The 20,676-nt window shown below is 36.8% G+C and overlaps 1 protein-coding gene across 9 annotated transcripts in view; it reads right to left on the reverse strand.

Moving 5' to 3' along the window:
- LOC129740632 (putative uncharacterized protein DDB_G0282133) overlaps nucleotides 1-20,121 on the reverse strand; it is a 143,586-nt gene extending 123,465 nt beyond the window's left edge. For 2 of the 9 annotated variants that reach the window (XM_055732375.1, XM_055732374.1), the window contains exons 1-2: nucleotides 19,852-20,121; nucleotides 18,925-18,987 (exon numbers count right to left, since the gene is read on the reverse strand). In XM_055732375.1, coding sequence (XP_055588350.1) covers nucleotides 18,925-18,933 — 9 coding nt within the window. In that variant the 5' untranslated portion in view covers nucleotides 18,934-18,987; nucleotides 19,852-20,121. Of the gene's footprint in view, nucleotides 1-18,924 lie in introns of all 9 variants that reach the window. The other 7 variants (XM_055732373.1, XM_055732370.1, XM_055732366.1 and 4 more) reach the window with 7 other exon arrangements.
- Between the last annotated feature and the right edge of the window lie 555 nt (nucleotides 20,122-20,676).

A 20,676-nucleotide genomic window follows, 5' to 3' on the forward strand; every position in this document is an offset into this window, starting at 1 on the left:
CTCTATTTTTCGTCATCTACAAGTCAAACCCTTTCACTAGAGGGGTCGCAAGTCTAAATCGGAGCTTAACTAATTTCTAGCGGTACTAATCCTAGTAGCTTGTACTAGCGAAATCGCGACACTATTTTTCGTTACCTACAAGTCAAACCCTTTCACTTGACCGGTCGAAAGTTGAAATCGGAGCTAAACTAATATTTCGCGGTACTCACACTAGTAGTTTGGACTAGCGATTTCGTGACACTGTTTTTCGTCACCTACAAGTCAAACCCTTTAACAAGAGGGGCCGCAAGTCTAAATCGGAGCTTAACTAATTTCTCGCGGTACTAACACTAGTAGCTTGTACTAGTGAAGTCGCGACACTATTTTTCGTCATCTACAAGTCAAACCCTTTCACTTGACTGGTCGAAAGTTGAAATTGAAGCTAAACTAATTTTTCGCGGTACTAACACTAGTAGCTTGGACTAGCAATTTCGCGACACTGTTTTTCGTCACCTACAAGTCAAACTCTTTTACTAGAGGGGTCGCAAGTCTTAACCGGAGCTTAACTAATTTCTCGCGGTACTAATCCTAGTAGCTTGTACTAGCGAAGTCGCGACACTATTTTTCGTCATCTACAAGTCAAACCCTTTCACTAGAGGGGTCGCAAGTCTAAATCGGAGCTTAACTAGTTTCTCGCGGTACTAACACTAGTAGCTTGTACTAGCGAAGTCGCGACACTATTTTTCGTCATCTACAAGTCAAACCCTTTCACTTGACTGGTCGAAAGTTGAAGTTGGAGCTAAACTAATTTTTCGCGGTACTAACACTAGTAGCTTGGACTAGCGATTTCGCGACACTGTTTTTCGTCACCTACAAGTCAAACCCTTTCACTAGAGGGGTCGCAAGTTGTAATCGAAGCTTATATAATTTTTCGCGGTAATAACACTAGTAGCTTGTCTCAGGTCTAAAGTCTCATGTCTCAGGTCTAATCTTTCATGGCTCTTGTCTCATACCTCAGGTCTCATGTCTTATGTCTCATATCTCATGTCTCAGGTCTCAGGTCTCATATCTCATGTCTCATGCCTCTTGTCTCATGTCTCAGGTCTCAGGTGTCATGTCTTAAGTCTCAAGTCTCATGTCTCAGGTCTCATGTCCCATGTCTCAGGTATCAGGTCTCGTGTTTTATGTCTTAGGTTTCTAGTCTCAGGTCTCAGGTCTAATGTCCCATGTCTTTGGTCTCATTCTTCAAGTCTCAGGTTTCATGTCTCAGATCTCAGGTCTCTGGACTTAGGTCTCAGGTGTCATGTCTAAAGTCTCAGGTCTCATGTCTCTAGTCTACATTTTCAAGTCCAGGTCTTATGTCTCAAGTCTCAGGTCTCAGGTTTTAAGTGTCAGAACTTCAAAGCTGCAGAATTCGAATGGTCTTTTTTTACACGGTTTTCGGGAATTAACACGGTTTTTTTTACACGGTTTTCGGGAATTAGCACGGTTTTTTTTTACACGGTTTTCGGGAATTAACACGGTTTTTTTTTACACGGTTTTTTTTTACGCGGTACGTATATCAGTGTAAAAAAAAACCTTACTGTATAGTGAATACTTAACAGAACGGAAAAAGAAGCACACACGGAAAAGCGTAATGCGGGGAAATTTAGTGGGCTAAAGAGTGTCCACGATGAGATTGCCACACTATGAAATTACTCTAAATTTTCAACCGTTGGGTAGAATTTAATGAAAATTTAGGTGGATCTAGTTCATAGTGTATTGTTTACATCCTGCAAGTTTTAAAGTTCTGTGATCAAAACTCGTGGAAATGGAGTCGGAAGAACAGCTCGTGCTCTCGCGCATTCATCACGAGGACAAGGATCTCTCGCATCGTTCCATCGCTGAAACGTTGGGAATCGCGAATTCCACGGTGTCTTGAGTGATTAAGCGGTACGAGGAACGATTGACTACCGACCGCAAGCCCAGAAGTGAAGGAAAAAGTATTCCGTACAAAAAGTATTCCAACAATCATAACCGCGTAGCTTCGTTCGGGATGTGGCTTAGAAACTGCACCTAAGCCAAAGTTTTGTCCAGAAGGCCAAAACTAAGGCTGGGCTTCGAACGTTCAAGGTACAAAACGCCGCTAATTGCGACGAGAAGCAGAACAAGTGCGGGCATTTGCGTATGGACTGTAAATAACATACGAGTAAAATGGTAAAATGAAGTTTAATAGTTATTTTTCATTCCCTGAAAATTTAACGGCAATCGGATGAATACTCGAGTTTTGCGAAACAATTTTATGTGTGGCAATTTCATCGTGGAACCCTTTAATTTGAAAAACTTGGCTCTGTGATTTTTCAGTAAGAGAATGGCGGGTTTTGGTGTTTCCCGGCTTGGATTTCTTCGCGGTCCTTAATATGGGTCATTCCATGTCAAGTGTACACAGCGAAAAAAAAATCTGAGAATGACTTATGTTCATGATTTGTCATACGGCTTGCGGTTGAATTATTTCGATTTTTATCCATAACTTTTCTCGGCAAACTGAGTTGAATAATTCAGTTCTCTAACAGGTTCAAATAGAGTAGTTGGCAAAATATTCAACTGGTCAGATGAAAAGAAATCTAAAGGAGAGGAGTTCAATTCTCATTCTCCGATAATACTTTTTTTATTCTGCCTTCACCCTTTTCCAGGGGGCATAAACCATTTGAAGAACGTCTCTAAAGATTTACTTTCAATTTTATTTTGGAAGTTTTATTAAATAAATCTCAATTAATATTAACGTTCAGATTATTTAATATTTATACAAACATACACATATATACACACTCATACATAGGATCTAGCGAAACTTGATGTCACTTTGAAGAGATTTAACTACTTTAAAACTAATTGTAGCGTACATCTGTCAAGGACATGATGGGTAGCATTTTACAAATGCTAAAACCACCAGCCCCCAAAAAGAGTACAATGTATGCTCTAAACGAGTTACGATCTCATGACCGTTGTCTTGAGAGAAGACTTGAAAACTATCGAGTACACCACAGTGGGAGGCGTTATTTTTATGTTTTTATATTTCGCCAGCCTTTTTTTTTGCTGCAAATCGGGAACATTGGGTGTTCGAAGCACAACAATGCCAAGTTCACCGATGGAGTAAATTTTTGTTTCTGTAGATGCTCATTATATCCATCTCTGGATTTGTTGTTCCTGTATCGGTTTTTCTTCCTCGGAAAGTAGCAAAGATCTGTTCGGTTCAAAGATTCTATTGTGCAATGTCAAGCAACCATCCATCGCATTTTTTTCCGACGGCACTGAATCGAGAGGGATGCTGTGTAGGATTGTAAAAAAACCCTTGGAATACCTCATCCCCTCCATACACAGCAGCAGAGAGTCGATCTGTAACAGAGATCCCTAGAAGGCAGCAAAATGTTTCTTCGATTTATTTTTTTATTATTTGAGCTAGTTCGTTTTGCTTCCTCTCTCAGCCTTTGCAATTTTTTTTTTCGCATTTCAAACACTGTTCATGGACTGTCAGGAGGACCGCACTTTAATAATCCAACGATGAAAAAAGGATGCAAATATACTCGCAAACAGAGCACAGCACTTCATAGGGTGGCCGGCATTTGGCAGTACGACAAGGCAGCCATATCAAAGAAACAATAAAACAAGAAAAAAATATCAACGCATAAATTTTCTGTGTGAATTTGTGAAGTTTGTCAACTAACAAATCTTTAGTTTTTTTTTTAAATTAAATTGTTGATGTTATGAAATCCATCTAAAAAAATCTACGTACTATACCAGCATCTAGCTTGGGTTGCCAAATTTTTTATAAGCAAATATCTGGGCTGGAACCTAAAAACCTGGAGAAATCCGGGCAGTTCATTTCTAATTTGTTAACCAAAAATCCGGGTAATATCCGGACAAATTGGGTCAAAACCCAAGAATTACTCAACAAAAATCAACAAAGACAATTTTTATTCCATCAAAACTTATCGGCAGATTTTAAAACGTTTTTAAGGCTTCCAAAAAACCTTCTATGATTATTTTTATAAAAAATTTCTCAAAATAATATTTCTTTTTCTTAGTTAAAAAAAAATGTGGCTTAAAAAATCATTCAAGGCAGCAAAAAAAAATTACCCTAGGTTTTGGTACAAATATCTTTTTTAAAATTGATCAGTTTTGAGTAAAATCAAACTTTGATAACCGATCATCTAAACAATTTGCAAGAAAAATAAATCTCGCGTGAGCTTTCATCACGTCCTATGAAACATCGTATGAATTCACAAAAAAAAACTGCTGCAAAAGTTATCAAAACAATAGAATATGTTGTCCAGGCTACAAATATTCTGAATGGAAAGAAATTGCGACTAGTTTATGTCAGTTTTTGTATTTTTTGTAATATAACTGTTTGTTTATATTTTGTTTCATTCGACGTAATGAAAGCTCTCGCGAGAAATACAGATTTGGATTCTATTTACTATTCTTGAGCTAATCAAGAAATCAATTTTTTTCTAGATACATATTATTATTTCCGAAATGCAACGCTTTGAAAAAATGATATTCTACAATTTTAAGAAATTTTAACAATTATTTCTGACATCATTAAAGAAGGTCTTTTTGAGTATTTCATAACTCATTTACCAACTTTGTAGATGACACAAAACGATTTGACTTATGCTTTAAGAAACTTCAAAAATTCCATTCGGTTAAAATATTCAAAATCGTTAAAATTCTCGTGTATGGCTGAATTCCGAAAAATTGACAAATAGAAAACTTCAATACCTAAATATTTTCTCAGAAGTCAACTGGCGGTATTCGGGAAATTTGATCATTGAACTGCCTTGATTTTCAAAATCGTCTTAGTGTTCATAAATTTATTCAATGAACTTTAACCTATTTTCAAAAGTTATCTTGAAACATGAGATAATAGTCCTCAGAGCTCATGTTCCTTTAGGATCAGCGCCGCGAAATTATTCAAAAGTATTGAATGATTTGATATCAAAATAAAGTGTTTTCTGAATTTATGATAATTATGTTTAATGTATGAAATAAATCCTATACGTTCAAATCATCATTAAAACTTATATCGAAAATGAACCTATAGTTTTAAAAATTTGAATTGAAATTTAATGAGCATTCAGAAACTGGTATGGTAAGTAATAAATAATTTCAAATTTTGTTTTAAACATTGAAAGTACGAAGAAAACACAAATTTAGAAAACATTACGCAGATTAAAATTAAGCCTGATAAGTTGATATATTCTTCGAATAATTTTTCTCACTTTTTATAAGTGAATTCCAAAATCATGATCGAATCGAAAATGGAGATTTAAAAAAACAAAAATAATTAAAACTTATTGATAAGGAGTGTATTCGAAAAAAAGCAACACGTTGTTTTGTGAATAACTGTTGCATGGATGAAAATTGATGAAACTATCAGTGAAGCTACCTAGTAATGTCTAGTGTTGTACGTGTACAAAATTTGGTGACAATCTGTCAATTGTTTATTGAGATAGCCTCCAATACTGAAGTTCATTAACAATTTTTTTGGGCAGGTTCGAAAAAAATTCAGAAAAGTCCCACTGGGAGATCCAAGAACAGTTGGAAATCAACGATTCGACCCAAGTTTACATGGTCAATCGTTTAAGAAGTCCTATACTATTGAGTGAGCTAAAATTTGAATAATAGTGAAGTAAAAACCGGTAAAATAAACAAAACACGGTGGTCAAATCGTGTGCAAAATATTTTTACTGCTAGTGGGAAAATATTTTAAAAAAATTCATAATGATAAACGATAACTCTTAATGAACGAACTCTTAAGCAGTCACCTGGCAGGTTTTCAATCAGAAATTTTTCGTTGGCAAGTCTCGCCGTATTTCCCGGAGATAAAAAAGGAGAAAAAATTAAGAAATTTAATATCTGGTACTTGAGGACGTAACGATCTGTGGAAACTGCAAATCGCTAAGAGTTTCATACCGATTGAATGGCTTAAAATAAAAAGAAGACTGCCTCCAAATGCGAACGTTTTCTCTGCAAAGCACTTCAGAAGGTCCCACAAAGTATATACTAAGTTTAAGTTGGATCTGGAATCGTGCCATCACGCAAAAACTGTGGTGGGGTGATAAAAAATCAAATAAGATACACCGGGGTAGGTGGGGACGGTTTTTCGTATTGTTCAACTTTAAAAAATCAGCAGTGGATCAATTTTGATAAAATCGCATTCAATGTGATGTAGAAAATGTGGTTCACAAATGCTGAAGCGATGAGCTTGATAGGCGAAAAGCGAAAAAAGTTATCACGTAAATTGTTATGGACTGCTGGTGTCTTCACTTACCCCGCTTTATGGGGTAAGTGGGGACGATATATTCCCTTTGATTTCTCAGGAAATTTTCAACAAATTTGTGTTCTCTTGGTTGAATACGTTACTTTATTGCTCGAACCGTCCAAAATTTTGAAAAAAGTTCATGGTAGTGATTATTGTGTGTAATTTATGTTGCAACACACGAGATCCGATTTTATCGAAAATATATACCTATTCCAGAAAACACAAGTACTTTTCCCAACTTTTCATGATCCGAATGCTAAATAAATCTAAAATGTATTGAATGATGGAGAGAAAATTGAAAAAATGTGTAAACATCAAGTATTTATAAAGCCGTCCACACTTACCCCAGGTAGGGTTTGGAGAAATCATTTTAGATTTTTGATAATAAACTCTTTTTTCTTAATTTTTAATCGTCGTTTCCTTTCCTAACTTGTTGTTTCGAATGTAAGGATTGTTTCAATGTAGAGTTTTTCGACAAGAGCCAGCTAGTTTAAGAGAAATTTGCGATTGAAAAAGATGGACATCAACTTCACATCGTAGTGAAAAATTGAAAATTAACAAGAAGTCACCGTAAACATCCGCTTTTGTCGGAACCGTATCTCTTTAACAGTTGTTGGATAGATTACAAGTAAATTTAACATTCTGCATTAAAAGTTTGAAAAAATAGTTTACAGTATTGTTTTAATAGTCACCGTCCCCACTTACCCCGGTGTACCTTATGTAGTTTTTGTACCGAAGGAGGACAATCGGCTAAATTTGTTATAACTTTGACCAAATTCAAAATTTTGAGTTATTTCGAAGGTCAAACTTCAGAAAACAGAAAATTTTATCACAAATAGCCTTGATTTGAAAAAAAAAGGTTGGTTAATAGTTGCATTATAGATGGCGCATATGTTGCCCAAATATTAAAGTCGAAAAACTTCTGCATTAGACGCTATCTCAAAATTATCACAAAAATTTGCACATATAAACATTACATTACTAGCTAGCTTCGCTGATAATTTCATCAATTTTCAACCATGCATTCAAAAGTTACTAACAAAACAAATGTTGCTTTTTTTCGAATACACTCCTTTTTTTTGAAGCGCATTCTCATCATAATTCTAATCTTCTTAAATTTAGATTGTTTTTGATGATTAAATCAGAATATTATAAAAAACTTGGAAAAATTTGGAACTGCAAAGCAGGCCTTAAACTTAGAAAAAATGATTTTAAAATCAATGCCGAAAATGTATAAAAAAGGTAAATATGAAATGAATTTGCGGCTTTATCGGTGAGGGTTAAAGAGTTGAAATGAAAGACGGATAGAAGATCAGAAGAAAATTCTAAGGTGGTGAAAAGAGCGAAGAGCATTTGAAATAGAAGCTTGACCACATACTAAATTCTTTGTCCCACACCAATTAACTGTATTGAAGAAGTAGTACCCAATAGAGAAGGCACTACGTTTTTCGATACAGTTAATTATGGATGGTTCGACCGCCATGTGAGTGTGCACATGTGCCGAACGGACGAAAAATTTAGCATGTGGTTGCTCTGTTAAGTCTTCTATTGTGCGATATCGTTCCATCGATGGCTAGGTAGATTTCTTATTTTCGTTTTGTGCGGATGTTCCAACTGGATTGAGTTGTCGCATACGGTCAACGGTCAGAAATCTTGGCCTAACTATTTTCGATTATCGGAACGATGTTTTGTAATTGATTTTTATAGCCGAATTATTTTTATTATTTAAGAGGAGAAATCACCGTGAATTTGTTTTATGAAATGAATTTGCGGCTTTATCGGTGAGGGTTAAAGAGTTGAAATGAAAGACGGATAGAAGATCAGAAGAAAATTCTAAGGTGGTGAAAAGAGCGAAGAGCATTTGAAATAGAAGCTTGACCACATACTAAATTCTTTGTCCCACACCAATTAACTGTATTGAAGAAGTAGTACCCAATAGAGAAGGCACTACGTTTTTCGATACAGTTAATTATGGATGGTTCGACCGCCATGTGAGTGTGCACATGTGCCGAACGGACGAAAAATTTAGCATGTGGTTGCTCTGTTAAGTCTTCTATTGTGCGATATCGTTCCATCGATGGCTAGGTAGATTTCTTATTTTCGTTTTGTGCGGATGTTCCAACTGGATTGAGTTGTCGCATACGGTCAACGGTCAGAAATCTTGGCCTAACTATTTTCGATTATCGGAACGATGTTTTGTAATTGATTTTTATAGCCGAATTATTTTTATTATTTAAGAGGAGAAATCACCGTGAATTTGTTTTATGAAATGAATTTGCGGCTTTATCGGTGAGGGTTAAAGAGTTGAAATGAAAGACGGATAGAAGATCAGAAGAAAATTCTAAGGTGGTGAAAAGAGCGAAGAGCATTTGAAATAGAAGCTTGACCACATACTAAATTCTTTGTCCCACACCAATTAACTGTATTGAAGAAGTAGTACCCAATAGAGAAGGCACTACGTTTTTCGATACAGTTAATTATGGATGGTTCGACCGCCATGTGAGTGTGCACATGTGCCGAACGGACGAAAAATTTAGCATGTGGTTGCTCTGTTAAGTCTTCTATTGTGCGATATCGTTCCATCGATGGCTAGGTAGATTTCTTATTTTCGTTTTGTGCGGATGTTCCAACTGGATTGAGTTGTCGCATACGGTCAACGGTCAGAAATCTTGGCCTAACTATTTTCGATTATCGGAACGATGTTTTGTAATTGATTTTTATAGCCGAATTATTTTTATTATTTAAGAGGAGAAATCACCGTGAATTTGTTTTATGAAATGAATTTGCGGCTTTATCGGTGAGGGTTAAAGAGTTGAAATGAAAGACGGATAGAAGATCAGAAGAAAATTCTAAGGTGGTGAAAAGAGCGAAGAGCATTTGAAATAGAAGCTTGACCACATACTAAATTCTTTGTCCCACACCAATTAACTGTATTGAAGAAGTAGTACCCAATAGAGAAGGCACTACGTTTTTCGATACAGTTAATTATGGATGGTTCGACCGCCATGTGAGTGTGCACATGTGCCGAACGGACGAAAAATTTAGCATGTGGTTGCTCTGTTAAGTCTTCTATTGTGCGATATCGTTCCATCGATGGCTAGGTAGATTTCTTATTTTCGTTTTGTGCGGATGTTCCAACTGGATTGAGTTGTCGCATACGGTCAACGGTCAGAAATCTTGGCCTAACTATTTTCGATTATCGGAACGATGTTTTGTAATTGATTTTTATAGCCGAATTATTTTTATTATTTAAGAGGAGAAATCACCGTGAATTTGTTTTATGAAATGAATTTGCGGCCATAAAACGGTCATAAAACAAATTCACGGTGATTTCTCCTCTTAAATAATAAAAATAATTCGGCTATAAAAATCAATTACAAAACATCGTTCCGATAATCGAAAATAGTTAGGCCAAGATTTCTGACCGTTGACCGTATGCGACAACTCAATCCAGTTGGAACATCCGCACAAAACGAAAATAAGAAATCTACCTAGCCATCGATGGAACGATATCGCACAATAGAAGACTTAACAGAGCAACCACATGCTAAATTTTTCGTCCGTTCGGCACATGTGCACACTCACATGGCGGTCGAACCATCCATAATTAACTGTATCGAAAAACGTAGTGCCTTCTCTATTGGGTACTACTTCTTCAATACAGTTAATTGGTGTGGGACAAAGAATTTAGTATGTGGTCAAGCTTCTATTTCAAATGCTCTTCGCTCTTTTCACCACCTTAGAATTTTCTTCTGATCTTCTATCCGTCTTTCATTTCAACTCTTTAACCCTCACCGATAAAGCCGCAAATTCATTTCATAAAACAAATTCACGGTGATTTCTCCTCTTAAATAATAAAAATAATTCGGCTATAAAAATCAATTACAAAACATCGTTCCGATAATCGAAAATAGTTAGGCCAAGATTTCTGACCGTTGACCGTATGCGACAACTCAATCCAGTTGGAACATCCGCACAAAACGAAAATAAGAAATCTACCTAGCCATCGATGGAACGATATCGCACAATAGAAGACTTAACAGAGCAACCACATGCTAAATTTTTCGTCCGTTCGGCACATGTGCACACTCACATGGCGGTCGAACCATCCATAATTAACTGTATCGAAAAACGTAGTGCCTTCTCTATTGGGTACTACTTCTTCAATACAGTTAATTGGTGTGGGACAAAGAATTTAGTATGTGGTCAAGCTTCTATTTCAAATGCTCTTCGCTCTTTTCACCACCTTAGAATTTTCTTCTGATCTTCTATCCGTCTTTCATTTCAACTCTTTAACCCTCACCGATAAAGCCGCAAATTCATTTCATAAAACAAATTCACGGTGATTTCTCCTCTTAAATAATAAAAATAATTCGGCTATAAAAATCAATTACAAAACATCGTTCCGATAATCGAAAATAGTTAGGCCAAGATTTCTGACCGTTGACCGTATGCGACAACTCAATCCAGTTGGAACATCCGCACAAAACGAAAATAAGAAATCTACCTAGCCATCGATGGAACGATATCGCACAATAGAAGACTTAACAGAGCAACCACATGCTAAATTTTTCGTCCGTTCGGCACATGTGCACACTCACATGGCGGTCGAACCATCCATAATTAACTGTATCGAAAAACGTAGTGCCTTCTCTATTGGGTACTACTTCTTCAATACAGTTAATTGGTGTGGGACAAAGAATTTAGTATGTGGTCAAGCTTCTATTTCAAATGCTCTTCGCTCTTTTCACCACCTTAGAATTTTCTTCTGATCTTCTATCCGTCTTTCATTTCAACTCTTTAACCCTCACCGATAAAGCCGCAAATTCATTTCATAAAACAAATTCACGGTGATTTCTCCTCTTAAATAATAAAAATAATTCGGCTATAAAAATCAATTACAAAACATCGTTCCGATAATCGAAAATAGTTAGGCCAAGATTTCTGACCGTTGACCGTATGCGACAACTCAATCCAGTTGGAACATCCGCACAAAACGAAAATAAGAAATCTACCTAGCCATCGATGGAACGATATCGCACAATAGAAGACTTAACAGAGCAACCACATGCTAAATTTTTCGTCCGTTCGGCACATGTGCACACTCACATGGCGGTCGAACCATCCATAATTAACTGTATCGAAAAACGTAGTGCCTTCTCTATTGGGTACTACTTCTTCAATACAGTTAATTGGTGTGGGACAAAGAATTTAGTATGTGGTCAAGCTTCTATTTCAAATGCTCTTCGCTCTTTTCACCACCTTAGAATTTTCTTCTGATCTTCTATCCGTCTTTCATTTCAACTCTTTAACCCTCACCGATAAAGCCGCAAATTCATTTCATAAAACAAATTCACGGTGATTTCTCCTCTTAAATAATAAAAATAATTCGGCTATAAAAATCAATTACAAAACATCGTTCCGATAATCGAAAATAGTTAGGCCAAGATTTCTGACCGTTGACCGTATGCGACAACTCAATCCAGTTGGAACATCCGCACAAAACGAAAATAAGAAATCTACCTAGCCATCGATGGAACGATATCGCACAATAGAAGACTTAACAGAGCAACCACATGCTAAATTTTTCGTCCGTTCGGCACATGTGCACACTCACATGGCGGTCGAACCATCCATAATTAACTGTATCGAAAAACGTAGTGCCTTCTCTATTGGGTACTACTTCTTCAATACAGTTAATTGGTGTGGGACAAAGAATTTAGTATGTGGTCAAGCTTCTATTTCAAATGCTCTTCGCTCTTTTCACCACCTTAGAATTTTCTTCTGATCTTCTATCCGTCTTTCATTTCAACTCTTTAACCCTCACCGATAAAGCCGCAAATTCATTTCATAAAACAAATTCACGGTGATTTCTCCTCTTAAATAATAAAAATAATTCGGCTATAAAAATCAATTACAAAACATCGTTCCGATAATCGAAAATAGTTAGGCCAAGATTTCTGACCGTTGACCGTATGCGACAACTCAATCCAGTTGGAACATCCGCACAAAACGAAAATAAGAAATCTACCTAGCCATCGATGGAACGATATCGCACAATAGAAGACTTAACAGAGCAACCACATGCTAAATTTTTCGTCCGTTCGGCACATGTGCACACTCACATGGCGGTCGAACCATCCATAATTAACTGTATCGAAAAACGTAGTGCCTTCTCTATTGGGTACTACTTCTTCAATACAGTTAATTGGTGTGGGACAAAGAATTTAGTATGTGGTCAAGCTTCTATTTCAAATGCTCTTCGCTCTTTTCACCACCTTAGAATTTTCTTCTGATCTTCTATCCGTCTTTCATTTCAACTCTTTAACCCTCACCGATAAAGCCGCAAATTCATTTCATAAAACAAATTCACGGTGATTTCTCCTCTTAAATAATAAAAATAATTCGGCTATAAAAATCAATTACAAAACATCGTTCCGATAATCGAAAATAGTTAGGCCAAGATTTCTGACCGTTGACCGTATGCGACAACTCAATCCAGTTGGAACATCCGCACAAAACGAAAATAAGAAATCTACCTAGCCATCGATGGAACGATATCGCACAATAGAAGACTTAACAGAGCAACCACATGCTAAATTTTTCGTCCGTTCGGCACATGTGCACACTCACATGGCGGTCGAACCATCCATAATTAACTGTATCGAAAAACGTAGTGCCTTCTCTATTGGGTACTACTTCTTCAATACAGTTAATTGGTGTGGGACAAAGAATTTAGTATGTGGTCAAGCTTCTATTTCAAATGCTCTTCGCTCTTTTCACCACCTTAGAATTTTCTTCTGATCTTCTATCCGTCTTTCATTTCAACTCTTTAACCCTCACCGATAAAGCCGCAAATTCATTTCATAAAACAAATTCACGGTGATTTCTCCTCTTAAATAATAAAAATAATTCGGCTATAAAAATCAATTACAAAACATCGTTCCGATAATCGAAAATAGTTAGGCCAAGATTTCTGACCGTTGACCGTATGCGACAACTCAATCCAGTTGGAACATCCGCACAAAACGAAAATAAGAAATCTACCTAGCCATCGATGGAACGATATCGCACAATAGAAGACTTAACAGAGCAACCACATGCTAAATTTTTCGTCCGTTCGGCACATGTGCACACTCACATGGCGGTCGAACCATCCATAATTAACTGTATCGAAAAACGTAGTGCCTTCTCTATTGGGTACTACTTCTTCAATACAGTTAATTGGTGTGGGACAAAGAATTTAGTATGTGGTCAAGCTTCTATTTCAAATGCTCTTCGCTCTTTTCACCACCTTAGAATTTTCTTCTGATCTTCTATCCGTCTTTCATTTCAACTCTTTAACCCTCACCGATAAAGCCGCAAATTCATTTCATAAAACAAATTCACGGTGATTTCTCCTCTTAAATAATAAAAATAATTCGGCTATAAAAATCAATTACAAAACATCGTTCCGATAATCGAAAATAGTTAGGCCAAGATTTCTGACCGTTGACCGTATGCGACAACTCAATCCAGTTGGAACATCCGCACAAAACGAAAATAAGAAATCTACCTAGCCATCGATGGAACGATATCGCACAATAGAAGACTTAACAGAGCAACCACATGCTAAATTTTTCGTCCGTTCGGCACATGTGCACACTCACATGGCGGTCGAACCATCCATAATTAACTGTATCGAAAAACGTAGTGCCTTCTCTATTGGGTACTACTTCTTCAATACAGTTAATTGGTGTGGGACAAAGAATTTAGTATGTGGTCAAGCTTCTATTTCAAATGCTCTTCGCTCTTTTCACCACCTTAGAATTTTCTTCTGATCTTCTATCCGTCTTTCATTTCAACTCTTTAACCCTCACCGATAAAGCCGCAAATTCATTTCATAAAACAAATTCACGGTGATTTCTCCTCTTAAATAATAAAAATAATTCGGCTATAAAAATCAATTACAAAACATCGTTCCGATAATCGAAAATAGTTAGGCCAAGATTTCTGACCGTTGACCGTATGCGACAACTCAATCCAGTTGGAACATCCGCACAAAACGAAAATAAGAAATCTACCTAGCCATCGATGGAACGATATCGCACAATAGAAGACTTAACAGAGCAACCACATGCTAAATTTTTCGTCCGTTCGGCACATGTGCACACTCACATGGCGGTCGAACCATCCATAATTAACTGTATCGAAAAACGTAGTGCCTTCTCTATTGGGTACTACTTCTTCAATACAGTTAATTGGTGTGGGACAAAGAATTTAGTATGTGGTCAAGCTTCTATTTCAAATGCTCTTCGCTCTTTTCACCACCTTAGAATTTTCTTCTGATCTTCTATCCGTCTTTCATTTCAACTCTTTAACCCTCACCGATAAAGCCGCAAATTCATTTCATAAAACAAATTCACGGTGATTTCTCCTCTTAAATAATAAAAATAATTCGGCTATAAAAATCAATTACAAAACATCGTTCCGATAATCGAAAATAGTTAGGCCAAGATTTCTGACCGTTGACCGTATGCGACAACTCAATCCAGTTGGAACATCCGCACAAAACGAAAATAAGAAATCTACCTAGCCATCGATGGAACGATATCGCACAATAGAAGACTTAACAGAGCAACCACATGCTAAATTTTTCGTCCGTTCGGCACATGTGCACACTCACATGGCGGTCGAACCATCCATAATTAACTGTATCGAAAAACGTAGTGCCTTCTCTATTGGGTACTACTTCTTCAATACAGTTAATTGGTGTGGGACAAAGAATTTAGTATGTGGTCAAGCTTCTATTTCAAATGCTCTTCGCTCTTTTCACCACCTTAGAATTTTCTTCTGATCTTCTATCCGTCTTTCATTTCAACTCTTTAACCCTCACCGATAAAGCCGCAAATTCATTTCATAAAACAAATTCACGGTGATTTCTCCTCTTAAATAAAGGTAAATATTTTAACAAAATTTTATAAATTAATTTATAAAATTAAGTTGATATTTTGTTAAAATCTTTTAAAACGTGGAACGTACACACTTCTTAAGAAAAACACCTTTAAAGGGTAAGGTGGGGGTTTTGAAAGATTTATTGCACAGGTGGCACAGTAGCAAACCCTTATTTCATAAACAAGCAAAATTGTCACCCGGGACGATGCTAATAATGGAATTGCAATTCAAAATGTATCGTAAAAAATTAGTAACGATTTATGAATATCATATTTTATGGTGAAATGAAAACCCCTGAACAAGGTTGCCGAAAAAAATCTGTGTTTTAGACAAATAAAAATCTCGAATTCTGTAATTTGAAACTAAAATTCTGTGACGGTTTGCTGTGACGCTTATTTATTTTTAAGTTCATGGGAAATCATGTGAAACATAAAAAAATCGGAAACTTTTTACAGTTTTAATTGGAAGAAATCAATTTACAATACCTTGTGTTCATATTTTCATGAATTAGAGTCAGAAATAAAAGTCGAAAGCGACATAAAAATTTATAATTTTGGAAATCTGTACAAAATTTAGAAAATCTGTGAAATCTGTGAAATTTTAAAATTCTGTGTCCAGACAGTAGGTTGATGGGATTGAACTCCGCCGGAGGCGAGCAAAACAATTTTTTACAAATCTATGCACGGCCTTAGTTACAGATCATAGATTTTTTTAAATTTTCACAGAATTCCTACATTTAGTAGGGGAGTGTGAGGTATCATAGGCCACTTTTTTTCTTTGCTTCATAACTTCTTTATTATACAAGATATAAAGAAAAACTTATATAATGTTTATACAATTTCAGATGAGGAAATTAAGAAGAAAGTTGTGTATGACCGAATAATTCCTTATATAAGATGGACAAAATATTTTTTATAACTCTTCATTTGGCATAAGAAAACTTTACAGTAGGAAAAACGTATATTAAGTTCTGAAAATTTCCTTAAAAGAATTTATAAATTGGCACAAAAACCATTAGCAGACTCGGTTCCATAGAAGATACAAACATGATGTTGATTTTTCAGTACAAAATATTCAATTTTCCCATACAAACATAAAAGTTTAAATTTACTCATGTAAACATTACGTAAAAATTCTGCAAAAAATCATGGATGAGTTTTGGACCAAAACGAAGCTTTTAAGACCCCGGGGTTTGAGAAATTCAAAAATGACCCCAAATCGACTCAGTCTAATGTATAAGTCCACATATTCCCAAGGAATGTAGAAGAAGGTAGTGCCAAGGCAGCCCTGCTCTAGTATTGGTACAAATTGCGACGTCACAATCACGAAAAAAATTTAAATTTTCAAGGAAACTTGTCTTTTTCGTTGATAACTCGGAGAATCTCCGGAAATTTCCCACTTTGTAAGCATGTTATTCTATAAGGATTATTGTTCTTCAAGATCGGTACTAAATAGTTAGATTTTCGAGTAATTTTTCTATGAAATAGACTACTGAATTTCGAGAAATTGGTGGATTTGTTTGTTTGTTTGTTTATTTGTCTCGTGGCATAAAGGTTCACCTTTTTAATTTGCCACTATAGGAGTATTCTGGTGTTCATTATTTTACATTATAAGTTAACTATCAAATATTCTGAATACAAATTCAATTAATTTCGGTTCCAAAACACATTCAATGACATTCGATAATAAAATAAGAAGAAAAAAAAACAACCTTTAAATAAAAAACATTCTTTGTAACATAATCAATTAGAGACCGTACAACACAATCAAAATGAAATCGGAATTCATTTTCATTTTAAAACTCCATTCTCGTATAAATTCTCGATATAATCGTTTTTGTGACGTCTCGAAAAAAAATCCAATATGACTCTCGGCACAACCTTATTCAAATATTCCACGATAGGGGAGATAGGGGCATAATGGCCACCTTAAGGAAAACGCTTATTTAACCGTAGAGAACAGCTGTAATATGTGAATTATATCATTATTTCGTGTTCAGACACTCAAATAGTCTATTGCCTAATTGGATGAAACTTGAAAAAGTAGATTAAAAAAGTTTAAAAATGCATTTTGAAAATTTTTGCCGAAAGCTGAAATCCAGTCACTGTAGAGGCATAATGAGAAACCCCCCGAGGCAGTATGAGCACCATTAATGAAGGCATAATGAGCGTTTTTGGCCGAGGATTCTAGCAGCAAATTCGACCCGATGAAGTCAACTGAGTAATAGAGCTACAGCTTGACTTGTATCGTCTGACGATTTGGCCTATTGGTAAGATGTCGGAGAGGTAATCGGTAGGCTCGAGTTCGATTCCTGGTCGAGGTGATTTTTTTTTCATTTATCATTCATGATCATGATTGCACTAAACGGTGAGGCGTAGATTTATCAAACAAAGCAATAACAAAATAATCTAGGTCTGTTTGTAGAATTCAAAGAATTAACACATGCTCATACATTATGTTTCTGGTGTTTTGTTTGACGGATGATGCTTTGATGCTATTAGCCGTATAATGTAACAATAAAAAAAAATACATCATGAATGGTATGTGCAAAAAAAGATCCCCCCGAACAGGAATCGAACTCGAGTCTACTGATTACCACTCCGACACCTTACCAATAGGCCAAATCGACAGACGAAACAAGCCAAGCTGTAGCTCTATTATTCAGTTGACTTCATCGAGTTGAATTCGCTGCAAGATTCCCCGGCAGAAAATGCTCATTATGCCTTCATTGAAAGTGCTCTGTTCGCCTCTAGTGAACAAATTAAAGTAAAAAAGCGTTTTAAAATTGATTAATGTGAAAAATCAAAAATTTTATGATGTTTAAAATTGAGAAACAATGTGTAGACCATGTTGCAGTGCGTACATTTCAGATCAAGATGATTTAACGGTCATAAAAGCTTATTTGGTGGTGCTCAAAAATTATAATATTTTCGTCACTTGAGAACCTTGCTGGTTATTATTTAACATTTCTGTAAAGATGAAAAGGATATTTCTTTTTTGGTGAAAAATTAATACTAGAGGTAAAACGAAACAAATCCTCATGAAAATTTGTTTAAGAAAATACGTACTTATGTAGAAAAAAGGAGTGCTCATTATGCCCTGGGTGCTCGTTATGCCCTCATCTCCCCTACATTCCTTGGTTATTTTATAACGGTTTTATAGTTTCGACTTCTTAAATCCTTCTAAGGGGGTCTTCTAGAGCAAGGTTGCCGAAACATATTCCGAGTTTTTGCGAAAAAAAAACTGAATTTCTGTGATTTACCCAAGAAATTCTGTGATGGAAAAATGCACTGATTTGATTGAAAAGTCATGACAAATTGGGTCTTCTTTACATTTCACTTGAGAAAAATCAAATTAAATTAACAAGCTTATCATTATTGTAATTGTAATCGTGGTTTATTGATTTACCTAACGATGATTTCCCAAAAACAAAGAAAAAATCGCAGTTTATTGAGAAAAAAAAATTTGAAATACGTCGAAATTTAAAAAATCTATGAAAATTTCTAAAATTCTGTGCTCTCTAAACCTTGGTCTAGAGTTGTTCGAAATGTGATTCGTAGTATCTTCTTAACGCTATGATTGCTTCCGGAATTGCGAAATCGGTTTTTTTTTCCACAAGATACAATGTCTCATTGCATTTGAACCATGTGTGCCTTCCATTTCCGGTTCGAAGAGGGGCGAATAGATAATATGTAGATAATACTCACTTGAAGCATCCCGTGGATCGGCAGTAACTTTCAATTTGGTAACTCTATTCGAGGAGTAGTTTCCTGAATCGGTGGATAAATAGCACCAGCACGAGAAAAAAAATTGTAGGTAGGTATATTTCGAGGATGTTGGCGTGGCACAGCTTGGCTGCAGAGTATCGGGGAGAAACTAAAAATTCACCAGAGCGCCGCCACAACCCGGCAAGCAACAACAACAAGAAGGAATCTTTGACTGTGTGTAATACGGAGGAACGAGAGTCGGTTGGCCGTCGCTGCTGTATTTTTATGGGTATTATATGCTCGACGACATGTATAATTCGCAATATGCCACTGGAACAGAATTTTAATCAACCACCAGACCTACCGGCATTTCAAGCCACTAGCTAGTAGTTGGGCTGGTCTCGCACTAGAGTCTCTAGAGTGTGGCAAATGTTTGAGGTTAATTCCTCTTTTGTCCTGATTGTCCTTGCGTCAGAAAAAAAAACCGACCAACCCAATGACAGCCTCCCAAAAGTTATCGGTTTTCGTGCCTAGTCACACTGATTGCGACGAAAACCGGGCCGCATTAGCGAAATTGGCTGTCCGCAACCTAACTAGCAGGAAACTCACTTTTTCACTATTGAGGAGCTTCTTCACGTTGAACGGTCACACCTCTGCTGGGAATTGTCCCGAGAACAAACAACACTGCAGGGATGCTCTGATTGGCGTTTATAATATATCACAAAAGCCGGGGTCACTGAAAGTTTCCTTAAATCCTTAGAACCGTTTGTAGAACGTAAGACAGAACCGAATTATTGTTTCCGAAATTTTCACCTGCTATCGTGGCAAATGCACGCGGTCGGCAAATACCAATAATCTATGCACTCTCTCAAGGAACCACGAACAACCACACTACACAAATGGAAAATATTTCCGCCCCAAACTGACCTCTTCTTTTGCTATTAGTTCTTCTTATCAGCCTTGTGGTTGTCAACTTTTATCAACACATGAGTTTGGCTTTCCCCGAACAAAAAAACACCACCCCGTAAATTGGGAGGAAAAATGCCAAAAAGGAAGAGAAAACTGGAAAATTAGTGTTCCTCCACGCCGTTTGCGGTCGACTGTCCCGAACTGATTTTTGGTTGTGTGTTCAGCCCTCAAAATAAAGGAAGTCGGTGGTTGAATCCTGAATTTCTTCTGAGATGCTACTCGTCTAAGCGACACTGACGAACTGACCGAGCCCAATTCGCTCCGGTGGAATTCCCGCAGCCAGCAGAGCACATCTTCCCCACAGTCAGCCGACACTACACATGTTTTCTGCTGATATCGAGGGTGTCGGTGTGTGCATCTTCGTAGAAAAAAAAAAGAGTACATCTCATCCATCTCATCATAATCGTACATACAGATTCAGCACACAGACGCGCGATAACCAATAGTATCGAGACGGCTGGATGAGTGAGAGTGTGTTGAAATCTTTTGTTCGAGAGGAGTTAAGGAGAGTGTGCTGCTCCTCTTTTGCTGACGAACGGAACGATGGCAAGCCATCCCCGGACGGAATATGTATGAGTTTGCCAGTAGTGATGATGACGGAAAATAAAAAGTCATAATGCACGTCACCGGACCGGAACGGGTTTATCAGCAAGCGAGCGAGTGGGCAAGCCAAGCAAGCAAGAGCACTCCGGCCGAATGACCACGACATTCGGACGGCACGACGGTGCCGGCAAGCAATCCTCATTAAGTATAAATCGCCCCTCCGTTCGTTCGTCCATCGGT

The sequence above is a fragment of the Uranotaenia lowii genome, chromosome 1 (assembly GCF_029784155.1).
Source record: "Uranotaenia lowii strain MFRU-FL chromosome 1, ASM2978415v1, whole genome shotgun sequence".
Taxonomy (NCBI): Eukaryota; Metazoa; Arthropoda; class Insecta; order Diptera; family Culicidae; genus Uranotaenia; species Uranotaenia lowii.